This window comes from Phoca vitulina, unplaced genomic scaffold, assembly GCF_004348235.1.
Source record: "Phoca vitulina isolate PV1807 unplaced genomic scaffold, GSC_HSeal_1.0 scaffold91, whole genome shotgun sequence".
Classification (NCBI taxonomy): Eukaryota; Metazoa; Chordata; class Mammalia; order Carnivora; family Phocidae; genus Phoca; species Phoca vitulina.
The window spans coordinates 2,928,607-2,949,658 of NW_022589794.1; the positions used below are offsets into that span (position 1 = coordinate 2,928,607).

General features: G+C 52.0%; 1 protein-coding gene across 7 annotated transcripts in view; it reads right to left on the bottom strand.

Moving 5' to 3' along the window:
* Window positions 1-395: 395 nt before the first annotated feature.
* The window catches only part of GOLGA3 (golgin A3), a 43,314-nt gene continuing 22,657 nt past the window's right edge, over window positions 396-21,052 (bottom strand). For 6 of the 7 annotated variants that reach the window (XM_032396325.1, XM_032396324.1, XM_032396320.1 and 3 more), the window contains 16 exons: window positions 20,303-20,440; window positions 18,862-19,023; window positions 18,198-18,566; window positions 16,876-16,953; window positions 15,856-16,119; window positions 15,282-15,376; window positions 14,326-14,542; window positions 12,253-12,396; window positions 11,495-11,692; window positions 10,534-10,650; window positions 7,825-7,964; window positions 7,093-7,225; window positions 6,741-6,863; window positions 5,614-5,778; window positions 4,566-4,729; window positions 396-3,746 (listed from right to left, as the gene is read on the bottom strand). In XM_032396325.1, the coding sequence (XP_032252216.1) occupies window positions 3,527-3,746; window positions 4,566-4,729; window positions 5,614-5,778; window positions 6,741-6,863; window positions 7,093-7,225; window positions 7,825-7,964; window positions 10,534-10,650; window positions 11,495-11,692; window positions 12,253-12,396; window positions 14,326-14,542; window positions 15,282-15,376; window positions 15,856-16,119; window positions 16,876-16,953; window positions 18,198-18,566; window positions 18,862-19,023; window positions 20,303-20,440 (2,727 nt within the window). In that variant the 3' untranslated portion in view covers window positions 396-3,526. Of the gene's footprint in view, window positions 3,747-4,565; window positions 4,730-5,613; window positions 5,779-6,289; window positions 6,864-7,092; window positions 7,226-7,824; window positions 7,965-10,533; window positions 10,651-11,494; window positions 11,693-12,252; window positions 12,397-14,325; window positions 14,543-15,281; window positions 15,377-15,855; window positions 16,120-16,875; window positions 16,954-18,197; window positions 18,567-18,861; window positions 19,024-20,302; window positions 20,441-21,052 lie in introns of those variants that run through there. The other variant, XM_032396326.1, reaches the window with a different exon arrangement.

Here is a 21,052-nt window from a genome sequence, read left to right on the forward strand (position 1 = left end):
GTATTAATGGTCCAGCTGTCGTCAGCCGTGACAGTCTGTGGGGCCCACTGGTGGACGCAGCACCCCGTACAGGGACATGCTCGGGGACATGCCCGCAGCCCAAAGGGCACCTGCCCTCCCGTCTCTCGGTCCGCTCAGCAGAACGCCTCTCCTTCGTACCCACCTGCGTGTGGCAGCAGGTGCAGCGTGGGCTACGGGGAAGGGCATGGCTAACACATTGCCATTCTTCTGCTGTGGTCAAAAGCAGCACAAGTTAGATTTCACACCCATCTGAATCTTTTAGCAGAACAGTAAAATGCTCTTTTAAGACAAGTATTTAAACCGTTTGTAACAACCCAAGATTAAATTTACTCCCAAATACAGCAAACTATATATATTAAAATAAGGCCCCCAATGAAATATGAAAATCTTTAACAAAAAATAGTTTATTGCACAAAATTTAAGGAATTCCCCAGCACACTTAAATTTATAAAAAATCAACATGCTTTTTAAAGTTACAATTCGTTGTGCATGGTGACACCTTTTCCCTAACAGCCCCAACCTGAGGACTCCCTTTCATGAGGAAATTTTTAACAGAAATGAGTAACTTAAAGCCATCCAGTTTTCTAGACCCTCTACAACATTACCTTCAAGGGTCCTATTATAACCTGAGACCACCACACAATCAGATTTGCCTGGAACGTGTTTGCGTAAGGCTCAGGACGTCTCACACGTCACAGGCGTCCTTGAGGAAGGCTCCAGGACATTTGTCTTTCAGATACACTGGTCCCTTTCACTACTAGAAATCTTTACACAGGACATTTCATTTCTATTTAAAAAGTTACTCATAGGAGTAGGACTATATGCCGTGGCTTCTGCAGTAAGTAACCCTACACCAAGAAAAGTCTTCAAACTAAGAAAGAGTGTAATGAGAATCTTCCTAGCAGGTCTGTCCCATGACCTGGACCCAGGCCAGAGAAAAAGCCTATCAAACCCTTGCCTGTTATACCTTCCAAACAGTAGAACAAAACCATGTAAATCCGTAAGATCCGTGGCATCTATCCAATGTGTTCCATGGAAAAATCAGTGATAACCACACTGCAATAAGCTTTTTTTTTGGAACATAAGAAAAACAAGAAATACAGTATTCATCACACAGGATGAATAATATACACAAACATACTGTAACAGCAAGCCTGTTCCTATAAATAATCCAGACTGGACTGTTGTTTTCCATGAGTAAATTCCAAATTCCCACTTCTGCCCACAAACAGAATATTTCAAATGATATTCACTGCAGAATGTAGCCTGGGAGGTAGAAGTGCCAATCAAGTCCCTTAGAGATTAAAAAAATAATAATAACCCTCAATAAATCAGAAGCAGGTGATTTCAAAGTCCAGCTTCCTCTTCTAAGTGACTTGTTAAGAAGCCTAAAGGTGGTGTCAGCTTGAACAAAAGGGCCCCAGGTCAGGAGCTGCAGGCCACACAAGAAACATCACAGTGCGTGGGGACAGCCAGGGAGGTCAGACCAGAGGCAGGCTGGGTGTTGACGGAACTGAAAGATGGGGTGACCATGACGGTGGCACAGGACATCAGGAGAGCAGGGGGCGCGGCCACTGCAGGCCCGCACAAGCCTGCAGGTGCACAGACACACGCACTCACCCGCACGTGCAGACACAAGTAAGACATGAGGGAAACAGGGTGAGGAACAGAAATCTGCTTTCACTTGAGGATTATTCAGAATCCGTTTACCCTTTCCTAATAAAAAATGCACAGTGACCGGCTTTCACTGGGAGACCTCCAATAAGCAGCAGTGAGAAAGTAGCCACAGCATGAGGCTGAGTGTCATGTCTTGGTTTTAAAATTAAAACTGAGGATAAAACACCCAAAATAAATAAGAATGTAAATTACGATTTTTCTTTTCTAATGGTACAAAAACAATTTTGTCAAAAACGATTTCCAACTTAAGATGAAAATAGGATATATTTATAATGAAGTCTTCAAGTATTATTTCAAGATTAACCCTGTACAAGTGATATACATATTTCAGAAGTTTCAATACTTGCTAGGGAATTTTTTTAAACACTAAGCATCTTTGTGGTTAATGCTACCTTATCAATTTACCTTCTAATAGCGTAAGAGAACACAAACAGCTTAAAAATATCAAACCGTTTTCTCCACAAAAGAGACGTAAGTAGTAAGTTGACACAAGCATATGTGGCCTGATCAGTAACACTTCCAACTTCATCTTCAGACCAGCAGATCTGCACTGGGGGCCTCTCTTCTCCGACAACAGTTAACTATCAGCTTAGATTTCTTGGCCAATAGGGGACAAAGTTACAGCCCTCCTGGGTCATAGACAGTCAAGTAAATCTCCCACGCTCACGGAGCCTGCTTCCAAATCAGGCTCTCACCTACAGGGGAGCTCGGGAGGCCTCCACTGGCTTCTCACACAGCCCACCTGCCCGTTCTAGAAAACCCTCCAGATGAGAGGTTACAGGACCTTCTGAAGGCTGTCACCGCAATGAGTTCAGCATGTCCCCTGATGACCACTGATGACCACACAGGCCCTGATGGACGTATTTTCATGTGGGCCCGGGGTGCGGGGGGACAGGGGGAGGAGGCCTGGAGAAGCCTTGCACCTGGCTCAGAGCCCTGCAGGGAGCCCTGGTCCCTCTCTCCCCTCCTCTCCTGTGACCCCTCCCCAACCATCTCCCATGTCAGGCCAGCACATGGTGATTGGTGTCCTTATGGCCGCCAGGCCCGCCTAGGGGACAGCCAAGGTGAGTGAGGCCATGCAGGGCCAAGGGTCAGATGGGGTGGGGTGTGCACTTAGGACAAGGCTCTCAAAAATAAAGTGGAACTGAAACAAAAAACCTTTTCACTCCAAGAATATTTGGTTTTAGAAGGTACAGTAAATAAAATAATTATATTTCTTAAAATATAATTTTCTGACTGACATCCCTAAATCCTACATGTACGTTACTTCCTGACAGCAGATTTTCAAAAGGCGATCAATAAAAAGACAATTCAGGTCATTCTTAAATAATATGGAATACACTTTTTAAAGATTAGCTTATGATTTTCAGTATTTATATACACATCCTATGGTGAGATAGCTATTGAAAATAAAATAAAAACCAAAGGTGCAAATAAAGTTTCATTTCTGCAGGGAGCTAAAGCTCTCACGGAATCTGGAAAGGGAGAAGCGGGACCCAGTCATGCAGCGTTTCCACCGGTGGCCACTGATTGGCATCACCCTCAGGGGGCCGCAGCTACAGTCACTCAACAGAGACCTCCTCCCGCAAGTAACCCTTCAGACACATTCAAAAACTCACTGAGATCTAAACTAGGTTGCTAGCATTTGGTCATTTCATGGGAAAAGCTAGTTGTGATCTGCAAATTACTATTTCTCTAATCCTTGGCTCTTGTTCAGTTCTTTTACTCCTTGAAAAGGCAGATGCAAAATTTAAACTTCATCTCTTAGAAAAACACAGAGCAAACAGTCAAATAAATAATATTGATAAAAGAATATTCCTTTGGGTAGTTACAAGCACTCGGAGTGGGGGTGCTCGGCGGCCGCTGTTCCAAGCGCCTCTCTGGAGACCCTGCACTGACTGTGTCGCTCCGTATCTCCCCTGGGGTTGGCGTGATCTCCCAGGGGAGCAGCACTGGCAGCGGGATCCCCCTGAGTCCATGAGGACAGTGACTCGTGCACGGTGACGGCATGTGCCTCCATCTGGCGCTGCAGGCTGTCCATCTCCTGCCTGGGCGGACAGGGGAAGCAAGGAATGCAGGCCAGTCAAATGAGAGCCAGAAACGACGCTGTTACTTCCCCAAGAGGCAACCGGTCATCTCCAACACGGATCCTAACAAGCCTGACTCAGACAGCAGCCTGCTCATCTGCGGCACCTTCAGGTGGCTGACAGAACCTGTCTATTTGGGAAGCAGCCCCCCCCCGGGGGGGGGTCACACGATTTATGGGGCTCAGCAGTTTTCTCTGCAGGTGCAGAGGTCTGCACACACGGGCCTGTGCTCAGGGAGAAGGTGGGTGAGACGGCACTGGGGGCCTACACATGGCCTCCACTCACAGAGACAGAAAGATGTCCCCACAGGGCCACGCCCTGCAAACACTGGCCTCAGGCTCTTGGGAGCAAAACCTTGAGCTATGTGTGGCGTTCCCAAGGGTCACCTAGCTCCAGGCAGTCCTCCTGTATGACAGGGACTGAGGGCCCGAGTGACCCCACATAGCACAGACCTGCCCAGCCTCTTTGGGGCACGCAGGGCTGGCACCAGGATTCTTCCAAGTTAAACATGCAATCTTTTTTTTTTTTTTTTTTTACTAAAGATTTTATTTATTTATTTGAGAGAGAGAGAACGAGAGACAGAGAGCATGAGAGGGAGGAGGGTCAGAGGGAGAAGCAGACTCCCCGCCGAGCAGGGAGCCTGATGTGGGACTCGATCCCGGGACTCCAGGACCATGACCTGAGCCGAAGGCAGTCGCTTAACCAACTGAGCCACCCAGGCGCCCCATGCAATCTATTTTTAAAGACCAAGTGAGATAGAACACAGAACACAGTTCATACTTTAGCTGCTGGAGACAACTGTTGAGGTTCTTGAGGGGCTCCTTGCTCACGGCAGGTGGGGGCCTCAGCAGCTCCTCCAGCAGGGAGGCCGGGACAGGGCAGTCAGGGATCTTCACTGGCGTCACGGGGCCAGAAGAGCTGGCCTCGCCTTTCAGTTCCTTTCTCTGTTTTTAAAAGCACATGATTAGAGCCCTCTCACTTGGAGGCTGACACCAACCACACCTTCCCCTTATCGGTCCCCGATCATCACAACAAGTGCTCCCAGAGGGCATCCTAGCTCACGATGGGCCCTCGGGGAAGGCATGCCCCCTGCTTCCAGGCTGGCAGAGCTGACAGCCACAGGGTTCAGGGAATGTTGGCTGAATGGGTGAGCTTCCTCCTAATGCACGTGACCACGCACAAACAGCGTAATGCTGGCTACTCAGGGGGACGACCTAAATCACAAGCGAGAACACCCTTATGGGAACTGTGGGGGCTTTCCACAAAAGACCACCGCCTTGACCCTGCATATCCCTAAGAAATACGTCAATTTTTAACTCCTACAACTCCCCTTTCTAGAACTTCAAACTTTTTCCACAGATAGCCAAACAGTGCTAAATAAACCTCTGAGTCTGAGGGATTTCTTTGCACCTGGAGAATATTTACGTGGCCTGAGCAGAGAAACAAATGCTGGGTACAGAGGGTCTGGGCGGGGCTCCCCAGGCCCCCAAGCCCATCTGGCAGTGCTGGCCCCAGCTGGCTCACCTACCAGGCCAGGGGCTCTTGTGAACACCAGGAAACGAGCCCTCATATGGCTTATAAAGCGTATTACAACAAAATGATACGTGATTCATAAAAAGAAGCAAAAAGCTCTTGGAAAAGGCACCAAGATAAAAGGGTTTGGCCTGCTGCCAAGCACAAGACTCCAGCATCCTCTACTGCACACAGTAGCTGCTCAGTGTTGGTTACACAGAACTTCCTGTCTGAGTAACCAGAAGGTACCCCAGCCACCCGCCCAGCAGGGGTGCCTTGGGCCCGGGAACCTGACGGAGGCGCGGGGTCTGAGTACCGTCTTCGCTGCGCCACGCCGCAGGTCCAGTCTCAGCTGCTGGTTTTGCTGGAGCAGAGTCTTCATGTTGTTCTTCAGCTCCGACACTTTAGCTTGAAGCATGAATTTATCTTTCTGGGTCAGGGACAGATCGTCCCGTACCACCTCCAACTCAGCTTTGATATTCTAAAGAAAGGGAAGTCACACGTTTTTATAAACTAAAGGATCTTACCTGTGCTGCTAAGATCTTAGCTTGTATGTCACAAGTCTAAGGGGCTAGAAACTAACAGCAACTTTTCTATGATGCTGTACGCGGTGCTGCCACGCCAGCCTATTTCCTCACCATGGTCTGGGCTGGGCAGCGTCCCATTACAGTCACATCCTCAACGTCCTTACCCAAATTTCAGAGCCTCTGACGAGGAACCAGCAATATTCCCGTGTCCACTGTCTATAATGGATCCCAAGAGTCCATTTAAATTCCAAGGTCAGGGGCACCTGGGTGGCTCAGTCAGTTAAGCGGCTGCCTTCAGCTCAGGTCATGATCTCAGGGTCCTGGGATCAAGCCCCGCATCGGGCTCCCTGCTCAGCGGGAAGCCTGCTTCTCCCTCTCCCACTCCCCCTGCTTGTGTTCCCTCTCTCGCTGTCTCTCTGTCAAATAAATAAATAAAATCTATACATACATACATACATACATAAATTCATTCCAAGGTCAGCTACTGGAATAAGCCTCACCATTAGGAAGAAAGAATATAAATCAATCCCGTTACTCAAGCCAGCCATCCACAAGTAGGAATCCTGGCGAGAGCTCTCTCTCTCTGATCCTTTGTGCAAGTGGTCAAGCCTGCCCACAGGTTTCTTTGTGGAAAAGTGCATCACAGACTGGTGAACCTTTCACATGTACTGCCTCATTGACTGGGCTGCGTCAGATCCCATTCCTGGTACATTTCACAGAGCTCAGCCCAGGGCGTACGTAGCGCTAGGGCTTGGTCTCCTTCAGCTGTGTGACCTGGCCTTCTTTCTGAAACGGATAATGTCTGCAAAATGGTTTGGTGGAAGCATTCGGTTTGGGGTAACTCACGTCATGCACTTAGCACCTTGTGAGGTGCGGTCTCTGACTTTCTGCCCCAGGGCCTTTACACAGCACATACCTGTGATAACTGCTGTATTCCATCCAGTTCCTTCTTACTCTGCTGCTCGGTCAAGTTCAGCTGCTGCCTCAAGGACTGGACTTCTCTTTCTTTCTGCTCCACCTCCCATTTGAGATTTTCCATCTAGAGGAGAGAGAAACTCACATGACCAAAAGAATTTTAAAGTGGCTTTCTTACACTACAAAATTGCTCTAACTATGTATCTATGTACTGTTTAATATCACACTTAGAAAAAATAAATATCCCTTTCCAAGCAGACAGGGAATGAATGAAGGAACTGATGTGTCAATCAGCAGAGTCTAGTTCTGTCAGTCCCGCTAAGTGGAAATGCAAAGCCTCCCAGGCAGGTCACCTCTTGGTTCCCTATAGGCTGTTTGCTCAGCTGCTCGTCTAGCTGCTTCTGCAGGAGTTGGAGCTGGGTCCGGGCCTCCTCCAGCTTCTCCTGGAACTGTGCTATTTCCTGGGAATGTTTCCCCTCTTGAATCCTAGCGTAAAAACAAGGAAGCATGAAATCACAGCACCCTAACCCTACCACAAAGTGTGCTCGGTTGAACATTATCCATCAGGGGTGACAGAAACTCACACACTGCTCACTCTGGGCGGGGACTGTTCTAGGAGCTCTGTAGTGCTCTGTCATGACGAATCCTCACAAAAGCCCCGGGAAGAACATTTTGCTAGCCCATTTTATGGATTACAATGGGAGAAAAGCTCCCAACACGCACCCCTGCATGTGCTCAACTCAAGGCTGCCCTAATTGGAGGCTGCAGTGAACCTCGGTGGTGGGGCACAGCCCTCGGGACACGCGCCCCTCACACAGGGCTCTCTGTTCCTGGTGAAGGACCCTCAGCTGTGGAGTGGGGACAGCCATGTCAGGCCGGAAATTTCAGAGTTGAGCTGCAGGCTTCCTAAGACAGGGATCGGATACATTCTCCTTCTTAGATTTGCCTCCAGAGTGCTCAGAGATTTGCTAAAACCCAGGTGACCTGAACATGCTGAAGGTCCTAACCAGAAGACGTGGTGGCGCTCCTGCCCGTCCGTCCCCGGCCGTGGCACTGACCCAGCCCTCTGCCCGCCTGGCACTCACTGGAGACCCTCGGCCTCAGCCTGCAGCTTCTGCACCAGCTGCTCCTTGGCCTGCAGTTCCTTCTTCACCTCACTCAGCTCCAAGGTGGCAGCCTTGAAGTGGCGGCGGTTATGTCCTGCTTCCGCCTTGGCAGCAGCGACCTACAACAACAGAAACCCGCGTCACCAAGGACAGAGGCAAGAACCACACAGAACACGCCCTTCGTGTGATGTCTGTGAAGAGAGCTACCGCCCACCCCACCCGCGTGCCAGCTGCTCCTGCAGTTGCTTCTTCCAAAGCTTCTCAAGCTCCCAGAGGACTGAAGCCCTAACACACGCAGGCAGGCAACATACAGCGGCCACCAGGATCTGCTGAACCAACAAATGCATGCAAGGTTTCCTTGGTCTAAATAGTTTCGATTGTCCTCCTCAAGTATATGTCTATTTCTTGTTAAATCCAGTCCTAGTTCATGTTTTTGGGGAGGAACATCACACCAAGTAACTGCAGTAAAGCTACTGATTACTATCCATTTACGACACAGTAGTCTTTTCATGACGAACGATAGTTTCTCTCAAGGTTTCTGAGACCAGCAAATTCTCAGAATATAACAAAATCTTCCAGTTTCCTTTCCAGTAACTCGGTTTTCTTATCTAACTGCACAAGCAGGGACTTCATTTTTTACAAGTTTAATAAAGGGCGCCTAGGTGGCTCAGTCAGTTAAGCGTCTGCCTTCGGCTCAGGTCATGATCCCAGGGTCCTGGGATCGAGCCCCACATCGGGCTCCCTGCTTGGCAAGGAGTCTGCTTCTCCCTCTGCCTCTGCCTGCTGCTCCCCCTGCTTGCGTCTGTCAAATAAATAAATAAAATCTTTAAAAAAAAATAAAAGTTTAATAAAAATATTTATAATATACGACAGTCAAATATAGAAAAAACTCTTATAAATAAGGAAACAAAACTCCAACAGAAGATGTTTACAGTGGTTTATCACCAGGTACAAATTAAAGATGATCTGTACCTCAATCTTTATGACTTTTTTTTTTTTTACTTTTTACTACTAGCATGTACTGTTCAAACAGTCCAGACAATTTCATGAAATGCATTTAGAGACATAAATGAGGACAGTTCACAGTTACTGCCCTTAAAAAGAAAAAAAAAAAAGAAGCCAAGGTCACATATCCATCATTTTCCCCAGCACTTCTATTCACAAATTTCCTTACACTATGAAATTGCTCTAACTATATCTCTGTGTACTGTTTAATATCATACTTAGAAAAAATAAATATCCCGGGAGCCTGGGTGGCTCAGTTGTTAAGCGTCTGCCTTCGGCTCAGGTCATGATCCCAGGGTCCTGGAATCAAGCCCCGCATCGGGCTCCCTGCTCAGCGGGAAGCCTGCTTCTCCCTCTCCCACTCCCCCTGCTTGTGTTCCCTCTCTCCTGTCTCTCTCTCCGTCAAATAAATAAATAAAATCTTTAAAAAAAAGAAAAAAAATATCCCTTTCCAAGCAGACAGGGAATGAAGGAACTGAAAGTGTCAGTCGGCGGAGTCTAGCTCTGTCAGTCCTGCTGACTAGAGAATAAAGGGAGAATAAAAGGGAGAATAAAATTCAACTTCATTAAAGGGAGAATAAAATTAGTAAGTGAGCAAAAGATAGGAATTGGGGGGTAGAAAAGTAGGGAGGGTAGTTGACTCAGCTCAACTCCACGCAAGGTATAAAAACCAACCAGACAAGGCAAACGGGGGTCTGTTCATGGTGACAAATTCTTCTTTTGAGAGAGAGTGCGCATGCACGCATGTGGGGGGAAGGGGCAGAGGGAGAGAGAATCCCAAGCAGGCTCCCCACTGAGCACAGAGCCCAACATGGGACTCGATCCCAGAACCTGAGCCAAAGGCAGATGCTCAACCGACTGAGCCACCCAGGTGTCCCCACAGTAACATGTTCTTAACAGATCTTAAAACTGTACTATCTTAAAAGAATATTTTACTGTCTCACCCAAAAAAATGAAGAACGATTTCTTTCTTTCTACCTGTTATATCATCACGGAAACATTTTTAAAGGATGTGACATGCACCCTTGCACACAGCAAACACATTCTGAACATCTCTTCGGTGCCAGGCACTGGGGACATGAGGGTAAATGAGTCACGGCCCTCAAGCCATGAAGCTTATGTTTTGATGAGGAGTAACAGACACGGCACCATGGTGGGAAACAGGAGCTGAGGTCTATTCCAGCTCACAGGGGCAGTGGGACAGGCCTCTCTGCTGGAAGACTGACCTGATGCACTGGTGAACACCTGAGCATGGAAAGGAGCCAGCCAGGAAACGGCAAAGAGTGCATGCAACCTTCTTTCTCCATTGCTCTTTTAACACTAATGGGGTCATCTATTGTTCTGCAGTTTGCTTTTTTAACTCAACACTACGTGTGCGACATTGTTCTCCAGCAAATACGTCTCTACACGGCTCTGTGCGTGCATCTTAGGCCCATATGACTGCATCTGGGTTAATCCAAGTCCACTCTCCTACGGATGGACATCAGGGCCCCCTCCAGCTGCTCACTGTCACCAAGGCTGTGATGACATCGTTCTCAGAACACATCAGCAAAGATATCCGTACAATAAATTGCTGGAAGGGAAGTGAGGTGTCAAGCGTGCACATACTCAGTTTTTAGAAAAACTGCATTCCGACAGGCTCTGAAGTTGCAATTTAGAACCAGTGGGAAGCTGGTCACACACCTGTTCCTTGAGGCTGTGCACTGTGGCCTTTTCTCGCTCCAGCGCAGCCTGTAAGGTGTGGACGAGCTGCTTCGTCTGGCGGTCCTCCTCCTCTTTCCGCTGCAAGACTGCCTGCACCTATGGCACATCACCGGAGCAGTGAGTGAGGAAGGACTCAGATTTCGAAGGCCTGTGGGGCCCCAGTGCCACGCGGGGAACCTGGCAGGATGGTGGCACACAACAACACGATGCATTACCGACAAGCGCACAAGGTAGCGAAGGAGGGAGAATTCCATCTCTGGAGAACATGAAGTCTGAGATGGCAGTAAAGTCATATGGCCGTATTCAAGCACAGAGCAAGGACCCAAAGGTTACCTGTAATCGGGGCTTCGAAACACAAATACTTCCCTGGTGAGGCAGGTAACGCAGATGGATGAGGCCACCAGATATGGCAAGGGTGGGAACCAGTGACAAATAAAAGTTTATAAGCTCTCTAATGGCTGGATAATTTGAGACGGGGGCTGGATTTGGCCGCTGACTGCCCCTCGAAGATGGCTCTGAAGTGCCAGGCCTCCTCCCCAAGCCCCAGAGAGGCTGCAGAGCCGGAGCCGAGAACAGGGTCCGGAGAGAGAGCCCCACCAAGGTTCAAATCCCAGCTCTGCATCACACAGGGAAGAGCCTCTTATGAACAGTGGGACCAGCTTGAGCAGGGAGTCCCCTACCCACCAGGAAGCTAACGGGCGGAGCACAGTGCCTCCACACCTCGGTAAGGGGGAGCATTAGGAGCTCCCAGCTCTGCCCCACCCCCCAGAGCTGCAAGGTGGGCTTCATATGTCACCAGATCTTCCCTGTTCTGAGTCTCTGTGACGGGGCAGCACTCTGCTTGCGGGCGGCTGGGACAGCTGCGTGAGGCGACATGTGCCAGACTGAGAGCCACCTATCCTGAAGCGAGTCCCCTGCCTCCGGCAAAGGGTCTGAGTACCTGGAGGTTCAGCTGAACCAGGTCTGCCTCCCTCTTGGCCAAAGCTGTTTCTAAGATGCTATTGTGTTCCCGCAGAGCTGCGTTGGACTGCCCCAGGCCTGTAAGCTTCCCTCGCTCATGCTCTAACTCAAGGGCCAACTTCTTATTCAACTCCTCAAGGCGCTTTATCTTCCTCCTAAAGCCTCTGGATTCTTGAAGCTGAAACAGATCAAAACCACTGTGAAGTTACATAATTACCTGTTCTGGCTAATGGAGCTAAGCTCCCCCACACCGGAAACAGAACAACTGCACCAAGAAGCTCCAACAGACCACCCCAGGACTGCAGCAGATGCAGCACACCCCAGCTCTCTCCTGGGGAGCCTGGGACCCCGTGGAGAGCCCTTGGTGACATCACCAACTGCCACGCGTAGCATCGTCTGAAGCCACAGCCTCTCTGGGCCCGAGAGTTACGTGAAGTTATTTTAAAGAACAGGTTTTCTCATTATTTGCAACCAGAGTGTTCTTACTGGGGACATCTTAATCCTAACACTCTGACAACCACCACACCAGAGGGGTGCTCAAGAGAGCGTGTGGGGAGCCTCAATAAGGGGGGGGGGCGGTGAGAGGGACCCAGACAAACGGTCAGACGGCGCACAGAAGCACAGTGCGGGCTGAGCTACAGGCCAAGTTCTGCCTCTCCAGGAGCCTTTCTCTCTGCACCTGAGCTGCACGGGGACAGTGAGGCTCGTCCAGCTGTGTGAGGACGAAGCTCGGCCTACCTCGTCCTCCAGCTCCAGCACCTTCTCCCGGTACTCCTCCAGCTCCTGGCTGGTCAGTGTGATAATCTCCTGGAGCTCCTTCTCCAGCATCGTCTTGCTGTGGCCAACAGCCTGCAGTTCTGCCTCCAGAGCCTGGATTCTCTCCTAACAGCCAGGACGGGAAAGTGGATTTGGTCATGGGTTTCAATACGGCATGTGACAGGCACTCACCTCCCTCCCTGCAGGGCTGCATCGCACCCACCGCGTGAGCCTGCTGACCATGCTCGACAGGCGCTGCGGTCCTACCGTACTTCCCTCCCCCGAGTTAAATGCTTTGAAAATACAGAACAACTCTGGCTCACAACTAAGAACGATGAATTACTGTCTGTGGCAAGCAAGCTGTACCAGGTGCGGTAGAACTAACACCCCACGTGTGTGCTCACGCTCATGCTTGCTGGGTGGTGCAGCCACTACTCCGATCACTTCGTGTGCGTTTCTTCACGGAGCCATTCTGACCAAGGAGGTTCTACTGTTTACTCCATTTTGGCCTCATTTTACTGAGGATCAGGAAGGTGAGTAGCCTGCCGAAGGCCCCATTTTACAAGTGGTGAAGCACAGACCAAACCAGGACTCTGGCTCTGAGGCTGCAGTGCCCGGGGGGGGGGGGGGGGGGGGCAACAGGCTCCCCGGGGCATTTACAGTCGATCCCTGACACCGGGGAAGCCAAAGAATCAAAAAAGAAGCAGAGAAACATTTCTAGGTTGAAGGGAAATTGCAACTTAATAAAATTTCCCCCTCCTGCTATTTTATAAAGTAATTAGGTAAAAGAAGTATTAAGTTTACCTAATTTGGTAAGAAAACGTGCCATGATGGCTTCCCACTAATAAATTCTTACATGGAGAGAAGATCAAGACAAACTTCATTTAGTAAGAAACACTACTGCTAAACACAAATGAAATGTTGGGTAGGAATAAACAAAAAGCAAATCAATGCAGTCGGGTAAAACTCGATGCTGGCCAAAGCCGGCAGGGTGTGGGGCACCAAGGACTCAGGGACACTCGGGGGGCTCCGGCAGCCTCCATCACACGAATAAAAACGCCCTGTAAGCCCAGGGCCCATCCTCCATCCTCCTCCAGGAGGACATCCACCCATTTATCCTAAAAAATAATGCAGAGCAAAAGGCTTCTGCCTCATGATGTAACAGCAGGAAGAGCAGAGCCCATGCCCCTCACCACGTGCAGGGTCCCTCTTCCTTCGAGTCTGAGTGTTTACAGCCACTCCCGGCCCACTCTGGCCCACACCGACTGCCTCCCCCGATTGATTCCTGTCAGCAGAGCCCGCTGCAACCACCCTCAAGCTGGACACTGGGTGCTGCTCCCTCCGCTGGCCCCGGCCTGCCCCGCCGGCTCACAGCTTCCCCTCCTGAGTGACCACAAGCCGTCAGTGGCCTGTCCCACTGGCCGCTCTGCAGCCTTCACGTGGCCCGGCCATCTCAGCTACGGCAGGAGAGCCCACGTGGTCTCCCGGACACAGCCTCAGCTGTGCTCAGCCACCGCCCGTCAGTGTCCCACCAGAGAAGAGTGAGGTCTCACGCTGCCCGAGCCACCAGTCAGCCCTCCATCTCACACCAGCCCACCCCCCCCGGGGCCCACCGTGCCCTCGAGATGCACAGCACTCCTCTGCTGAGATGTGCCCCCCGGACTCCAACGCCTCCTGTTATTCAAGACCACTTCAAAGATTCTTTCCTCCAAAAAGTTTTCCTGGACTTTCCAAATACTTCCCCCTGAGCCTCCCACACGGGCACTCAGGAAATCCCTCCCCAGACACGGAGGGGGTGTGGAGAAGGACAGGAGTGGGCAGGGAGGCTGAGGGAGGAGGCGACGGCGCGCAGGCGAGCAGGGGTGAATTGAGAGAACGTCTGCGCAGTGTTCAAGTCCCTGGTCACGTCGCTAGCACACAATACTTTACAGAAAGGCTGCCTACGCGCTAGTTCTGCCCCGCGTCTCCAGACTCTCGAACGTTTGTAACACCTCGAGTCCCCAGGACTGAGTCTGCACCACTGGCAGCCTGGCCGAGAGCAGACGGGTTACCCACGTGCAGAGGGAGGTCACGGCTACCGCCGGCCACCTGGGCTCTCAGCTGGCTCAGCTCTGCGTCTGCCGACTCCTTGGCTGCAAGGGCCTCCTGCAGGCGGCGGCTAAGGATGCCCACCGCATTCTCATAGGCCTTGTGCTTGGTCTTCATCTCCTTCTGAGCGCTGCTCAGGTCTGAGCCCAGCCGCTTCATCCTCTGCTTCTGCTCTGTGATGGCCCTAGGGTGTGGCAGGCAGGACAGAGGAGTCTGAACTCACTTCCAACAAGATGTCCTGGCACCAGCACCAAGGCAAGGCTCGTCCTTGCCCACCCCCAGCCCCACGCCGGCTAACTGCCGCTCCGCCCAGAGCCGGCACGTGGGGTTGGTGTCGGCTGCCCTCACAGAGCCAGCACTGCACCTACTTCTGCCCTGCTCCCCTCTCAGAGCCGCTTAAATGATCTCGTGAAAATCAGAGAATACTGCTGTCCTTCCAAACGCTTCCAGGGCTCTTCTTGAATAGCAATAATAATCTCAAAAACGCAGCTCACAAGTAATCTCCAGCTGACGAAAGTAAAGGAACGCAGGACACAAGACATGCCATGGGGGTTAAAGGCCCCAAAAGGCTACCTGCCGTGCATACACATAGCAAGAGGGATACACACGCAGTCAGCCCTGCTGGGGGAACTGGGAGGGGCAGGCGCTGCTGCACTCACCTGGCATGGAGCACGCACACAGGGGGAGTGCCTATTAACCACGGGCAGCCACCAAACCATGCCGGGACCCCCTCTCCAGCCTTAACTTTGGAATCCGACTTCCCTGGCTGCCTAGAAGTACATCCTGTGTCCCCTCTCCTTAGCAAGGGCTCAACTGACAGTGTGTTCAGAGTCCCCTGGCCCTCGGCTGCTGCGTGTCCCCCACAGAGCTCAAGGCCGCCCGCGCTCACCCCTTCTGCCTGCACAAGCCTCGGGTCCACTTACTTGGTGGCTTCTTGCTGTAGCTCTTCAATTTGCTTCTTGAGCACCTCGTTGGCCTCTGTAAGAGCCACCATCTGCTCTTTATCAAACTGCAAAGACTTCAGAAGAAGGGAAGAAAAGACAAAGTGAGGAAAGCAAAGTCCTCCCTCTGCAGCCTGCTTCTCAGGACCAGGCTCCTCGTGGCTCAACGGTGCCGGTTCAGGGTCACCCTCAAGGACAAGGGCTCTGGAGAGGACCCTGACAGAGGTTTGCTCTTTTATAGGCGATCACTTGAGAGCGGTCCAGAGTGCTGGAGGGAACGCCCAGGTCAGCCTTTGGTTGTGGCTCTGCCCACAGTCCCCGAGGGACCACCCCTCCCAGAGCCCCCCAGGCCCCTCCCAGCACCCGCTGGGGTGAACTATGAACGGCTGACGGCCTCCAGCCCCGTGCTGCCTCCAGGGGGGAACCTGTCCGTCTGCCCGTCCTTCCAGGACAGGAGCTCCAGGACGGACCTGTTCCAGGCGGTCCTGCCCTCCACCCTGCACAAGAAACCCCTGGGCATGTTTGGCAGAACCTCAAAGTCAAATGCACCCCAGACCTGCAAGTGCGTCTCCATCTCGTTGCGCTCCTTCTGCACCGACTGGAGAAGCCCTTCGAGGTCGGCCATCTGCTGATGGACATGGGACACTTCCTTCTGCAAGCGCACGTGCTCTACCTCCACAGACTTCTTCTCCCCTTGAAGTTTAATTAACTCTTGCCTCAACTCCTTCAGCTCTGAGTCAAGCCTCTTCTTCGTGGCCTTCAGCTCACCAATGAGCTGGTCCTTGGAGGTGGCGTCCCGCCGGTAGGCCTCCACCATCACCTGCCCAACAAGCCAGAGGCTGCAGCCAGCACGAGGTGCAGTCTCCTTCAACAAAAATGCTCACCACCAATCCGCGGCAGGACGTGTTTCAGACTACGAATAACATATTCCACCAACCCCAGGACACCCTCCACCGAGGCGCAGCATCACCTTACGCACCTGAACACGTCTGGGTGCTGCGCACACGTGTCACCTGGCGAGTGCTCTCCCCTCAGCCGCACTGCCAGGCTTCTGCTGGGTCCTCCCCCGGCTTGCGTCCCAGCAACAAAATCCAGAACCACTTCTAGCTCTCCCTTGGGTCGGCCTTTCTCAAAACCCTGGTGCTAGCAACACTTCGCATTCATTCCTCCAACAGCCAACACCAGCTTCGCTCACATAAAATGTGAGCCCCCACCCTTTGCATGGGCCAGGACTTACTTCAACACTAGATCAGGGTCTAATTTTTCAAAGACATGTTAACAGAAGTCAGTCTGTGTCATAGCCCGGCATGCGCTCTCTGACGTGACAAAAGGCCAAGATCGCATCACAGATGCCAACCCTATTCTGAAATTGCATCCTGACTTGAGACCTTAAAATAGCAGGGGTGAGAGCACAGCTAAGGATCGGTGCCTTTAAAAAAAAACAAAACAAAACAACTGAGGGGGTCTAAACATTGCTTTCCTCTTGACCATTTTTGTTCTAGAGAAATGATTAAACCACACGTGATTTTTTTCACACACTTGCTGCGTATAAAGAAAACCAACAACACGTTTTTACCTTTTGTTGAAGAAACTGCTCCTTTATTTTCTGTGTCTGCTTTTTCAGGGTGGCGGCCTCTTGCTGTAGGTGCTCCACCTACAAAGGACACGCGCGCGCAGACCTCACTGAGGCCGCTCTGCTCCCAGGGAGACAGGGAGGCCAGCCCCCATTCCCGCCTCCCTCTGTTTGTAGGATCATCATCTCAGTCAACATTGTAACCTCCAGAGACCGCACAACAACACAGGCAAGACTCCAGTGTGACAGAGCGCCCCAGACCCCACGTCTGCATTTCTCAGGCGTCAGCTGGCATCCCTCTTACTGAGCCAACAGTAAGACCAAATTCAGCCTCGTCCAGAAGGTCCCCGCAATCCCCCTAAACTACGCACCCTCTGCTTCTCGACTTGCTTTCGTGTCCTGTCTGAGAAGCAACTGGGCCCAGGGCAGTGTTTGCAGAGGAAACACAGGCCCCCTGTACTTTACTTCCCAGAAGGAAACCTGCCACCGATTTCCTCGTCCTTGATGCTCAGGGAGGGCGAACTCCACTGCCTGCACACCCCGCACCTTCCTCGTCCTGTGTTTGTTAACGTTTGCCTACGTCAGGTCACATCACGCTGTTAGCGTAACGGCTCCCAGGAGTGCCGTGCTGCTCATGTCCATACATGCCTGGACCCTCCCGTGTCTCCCGCCCTCACCCACGGACACACCACCGTCCTGCCACGTGTACAGCGGGCCCCACTACGGGCATGCAGCAGGGAAAAACCAAAAGTTCCACACAACTTTCCCCACATCTGAGCTCCACGTCATCTGGACAGAAACTGGAGTTTCTTGGTGGATTTCTTTCTTTCTTTCAAAGATTTATTTATTTATTTGAGAAAGAGCGAGAGAGAGAGAGAGAGAGCACGTGCACTTGAGCAGGGGTGGAGTGGGGGGCGGGGGCACAGCAGAGGGAGAGAGACAAGCAGACTCCACAGTAAGTGTGGAGCTCGATGTGGGGCTCAATCCCATGACCCTGAGATCATGACCCAAGCCAAAGTCAAGAGTCAGACACTTAACTGACTGAGCCACCCAGGTGCTCCCTGGTAGATTACTTTCAACGCACCAAACATGACTCGGTTTCCCAGCCCTCAGCATCTACACACCCAGCAGCTACCGGGAAGCACACAGCTTGCTGGTGTGGGTCCCCGTCCACCCCCCCACCCCGCCTTCCGAGCCCTGGGCCCTGCCCTAGAAGCGGTCTTCCATGTTTACAAAACAAGGTGCTCAAACAGGAGCCAACAGCCAGCACCGGGCCTTACACGTGTGGTTTCCACTCATCACAGAATGGCAGCGAAGTGCATTACCTGGCTGGACTTCACGGCTAACTCTTGCCTCAACCGCTCTAAAACCTGTGATGTCTCCTCGGTGCCCTCTTCCAATCGCTTGGCTCCTCTGTCCAGCTCCTCCCTGCCGCTCCTGGCCGCCTGCAGAGCCACCTCCAAGACAATCTTCTCATTCTGCAGGAAGCGGATGGCGTCGTCCCTGGAGGCGGCCTCCCCCTGCAGCTCCTCCAGCCTGGCATGCAGCTCGTCATAGCGCATCTGCAGGTCGCCAAGGGACTGCTCCCGGGCCTGCAGTGTCTCCTGTGTCGAGGTGAGCTGCCTCAGCAGGTCGAGGTGCTCGTGCTGTAACACCGCAAGCTGCTGGTCTCGCTGTTGCAAAGTCAAATTCACCTGGAAAACAGGAGCTTGATTCACTGTGACTGCCCTGCTCCAAGAGTGTGCGCTCAGGGCTTAGATCACCTGGACAGACGCTTTGGGGTCAGCGTTCCGTATGGAAAGTTCTGGTGTGGAAGAATACCAGCAGAAGTCAACACCCGGCCAGGTCTGCAACTGCAGCCGGACTGTGGATGTGACACCGTAACGAATTCAACAGACACCGCAGCACAGATGCACACAGTGAGGCCAGCCAGGCGAGTACGGCCGTGTGTGGCACCAGGGCAGCCACACGAGGCCACGGGGTGCTTGCCTGCTCCAACTGCTGTTCCAGGGATGCAGCCGAGGCCGCCATCTTCTGCAGCTGCTCCTTCTCATCTTCAAACTCCTCCAGCCTCCGCTGCAGGTCCTCCTCCACCATCGTCTTTGCCTCTTGAATCTGCACAAAGGCAGCTTCCTGGTCCAACATGTCGGCCTAAGGACAGAAAACGGTGTTTTTTAAAAAGCAGGATAACCTGAAGACCACAGCAGTCTGAGTGGGAAAACCTCATCCACATCACTGTCCTGTCCTCGACCTGCACACAGAGGAGCCAAGGGCCACAGGGGCCCAAGGCTGGTGATCTCCTGCTGCCCAAAAGACAGGTCACCCCACCTATTCCTCTGCCCACGGTTCTCTCTGCTGGCCCTCGGGCCTGGCCGAGGGGAGAAGCAAGCAGACAACGCGCTTTAAGAAATGGGATAAAGTGATGAGCGACCCCTCCCCGGCTGCCTCTAACGCAAGGACAGGTTGCAGTGTGTCCTTGCGTTGGGGATGGGAAACCAGAGCAGGGCTGGGAGACAAATACCACATTCTTTATGGTGTGAGTATGTAGATAAAATCCAATACCTAGGTATGCTTCTCAGGGAAAAACATTAGTTTATAACTTAAAGTTTTTTCAGTTCTTTGGTGCTGAGCCCCTGAAACAGATGTCTGCCGTGCCATGATGCTCTTCCGTCACCCTCGTCACCCGTGAGGACACAGGGGTGCAGAGAAGCGGGAGACAGGGGAACAGCCACAGTCCCAGAACGCCAACTTTCCACATCCTCGGCACACAACTCAGACCACACGCTGCCCACATGTTGTGCACTGTTCCTTTTCAGTTCCCGACAAGCCTGTCTGTTGAGTACCTATTATCATCCTCATTTTATAAAACAAGGGAACAAGGCTCAGAGAGGGTAAGAAATCATACGGGGTCTCCCAGCTAAGGAGACCCGGTCAAAGCTACTGCGCCCCACCACCCTGGAAATAATCCGCAGACGCACTGGTCCTGTCCTAACTCGGGCGTGTGGTTAGTTGCCGGTGGTTAAAGAGGACACAAGCTGAGAGCTCAGAGACAAGAAAATGCTTGTTACTGTAAGGCTTTCAGAGATCCACCAAGCTGACTGCCTCTCCCACCTGCTATGCGGGCACCTGCCTACCACCGGCCGAGCGCAGGGCCCACGTGCATCATGGAAGACAAGCTGGCACCAGCAGCTCAAATCAGAGAAACATATGAGCTTCTGATGAATGTCAGGGTCGGAATCCCCAACCTTAAATCACTGCCACTTGTCCAAAAGATTATTTTAAAGACACTTGAATGTATATACGTATATATAATGTTAATGTTTATGTACATGTGTTTGTAAACTTTAACCTTGACCAGTGACAAAACAAACAAAGCCCCAGCCCCAGACAAACACCAACAGCCGTGGTCCCGGGACGGCACAGCCTTCACCTCAATGCCCTGGAGCTGGACAGCAATGCGCTCCTTCTCCTTGATGGATCTGTGCTGGGTTTCCGTCAGCTGGTGGGACAGGGACACGTTCTCAAGTTTCAGGTGCTCCAGGAGGCCTGCCTGGGTCATCTGTCCAACCTTCAGAGAGAAATTCCACAAGGTAGAAAATGGCCAGATTTCACGCGCAAGTGCAGACTGGCCTATCCCTGAGGCCATGACGGTGAGGGTCCCTACCCAGCGATGGCCCCCAGGGAAAGCTGCTCCCCAGGACCCCACCACACAGGGCTCACTGCCCACCCTCCTGTCACCTGGGCCATCTGGGTTGCTTGTGCCTAAGAGGGGCAGGCTGGCAGCCCAGATGTCAGTGGTCAATCCCCCCGAGGCTATGCACTTTGTAGCAAGACCTACACAAAAGTTCCCAGGGAAGGTATATGTGTGAGCCCAAAGATGAGGGGCCTCATCTGGCTGCAGGGACAGCAGGGACTGGGATCTGCCCCAAAAATGACCTGACCAACTATGACCAGACACATGTCATGCCCTGCCCTCCCAGTGCCTGTCTGAGATACTTGCCAGGCTGACCTTGGCCATTCCCAGGAAGCAATCCAGCCCGGGGTCAGACCCCCGGCCATCAGACAGTCAGGCCTCCTCTGACCCACCGTCTCTCACACAGAAGGTGCCCAGCACAGCATGCCAGCCTCAAGAGGGAGCTCAGGAAAGAGAAGCCTGAAGGCACACGGGTCTGGGACTGGA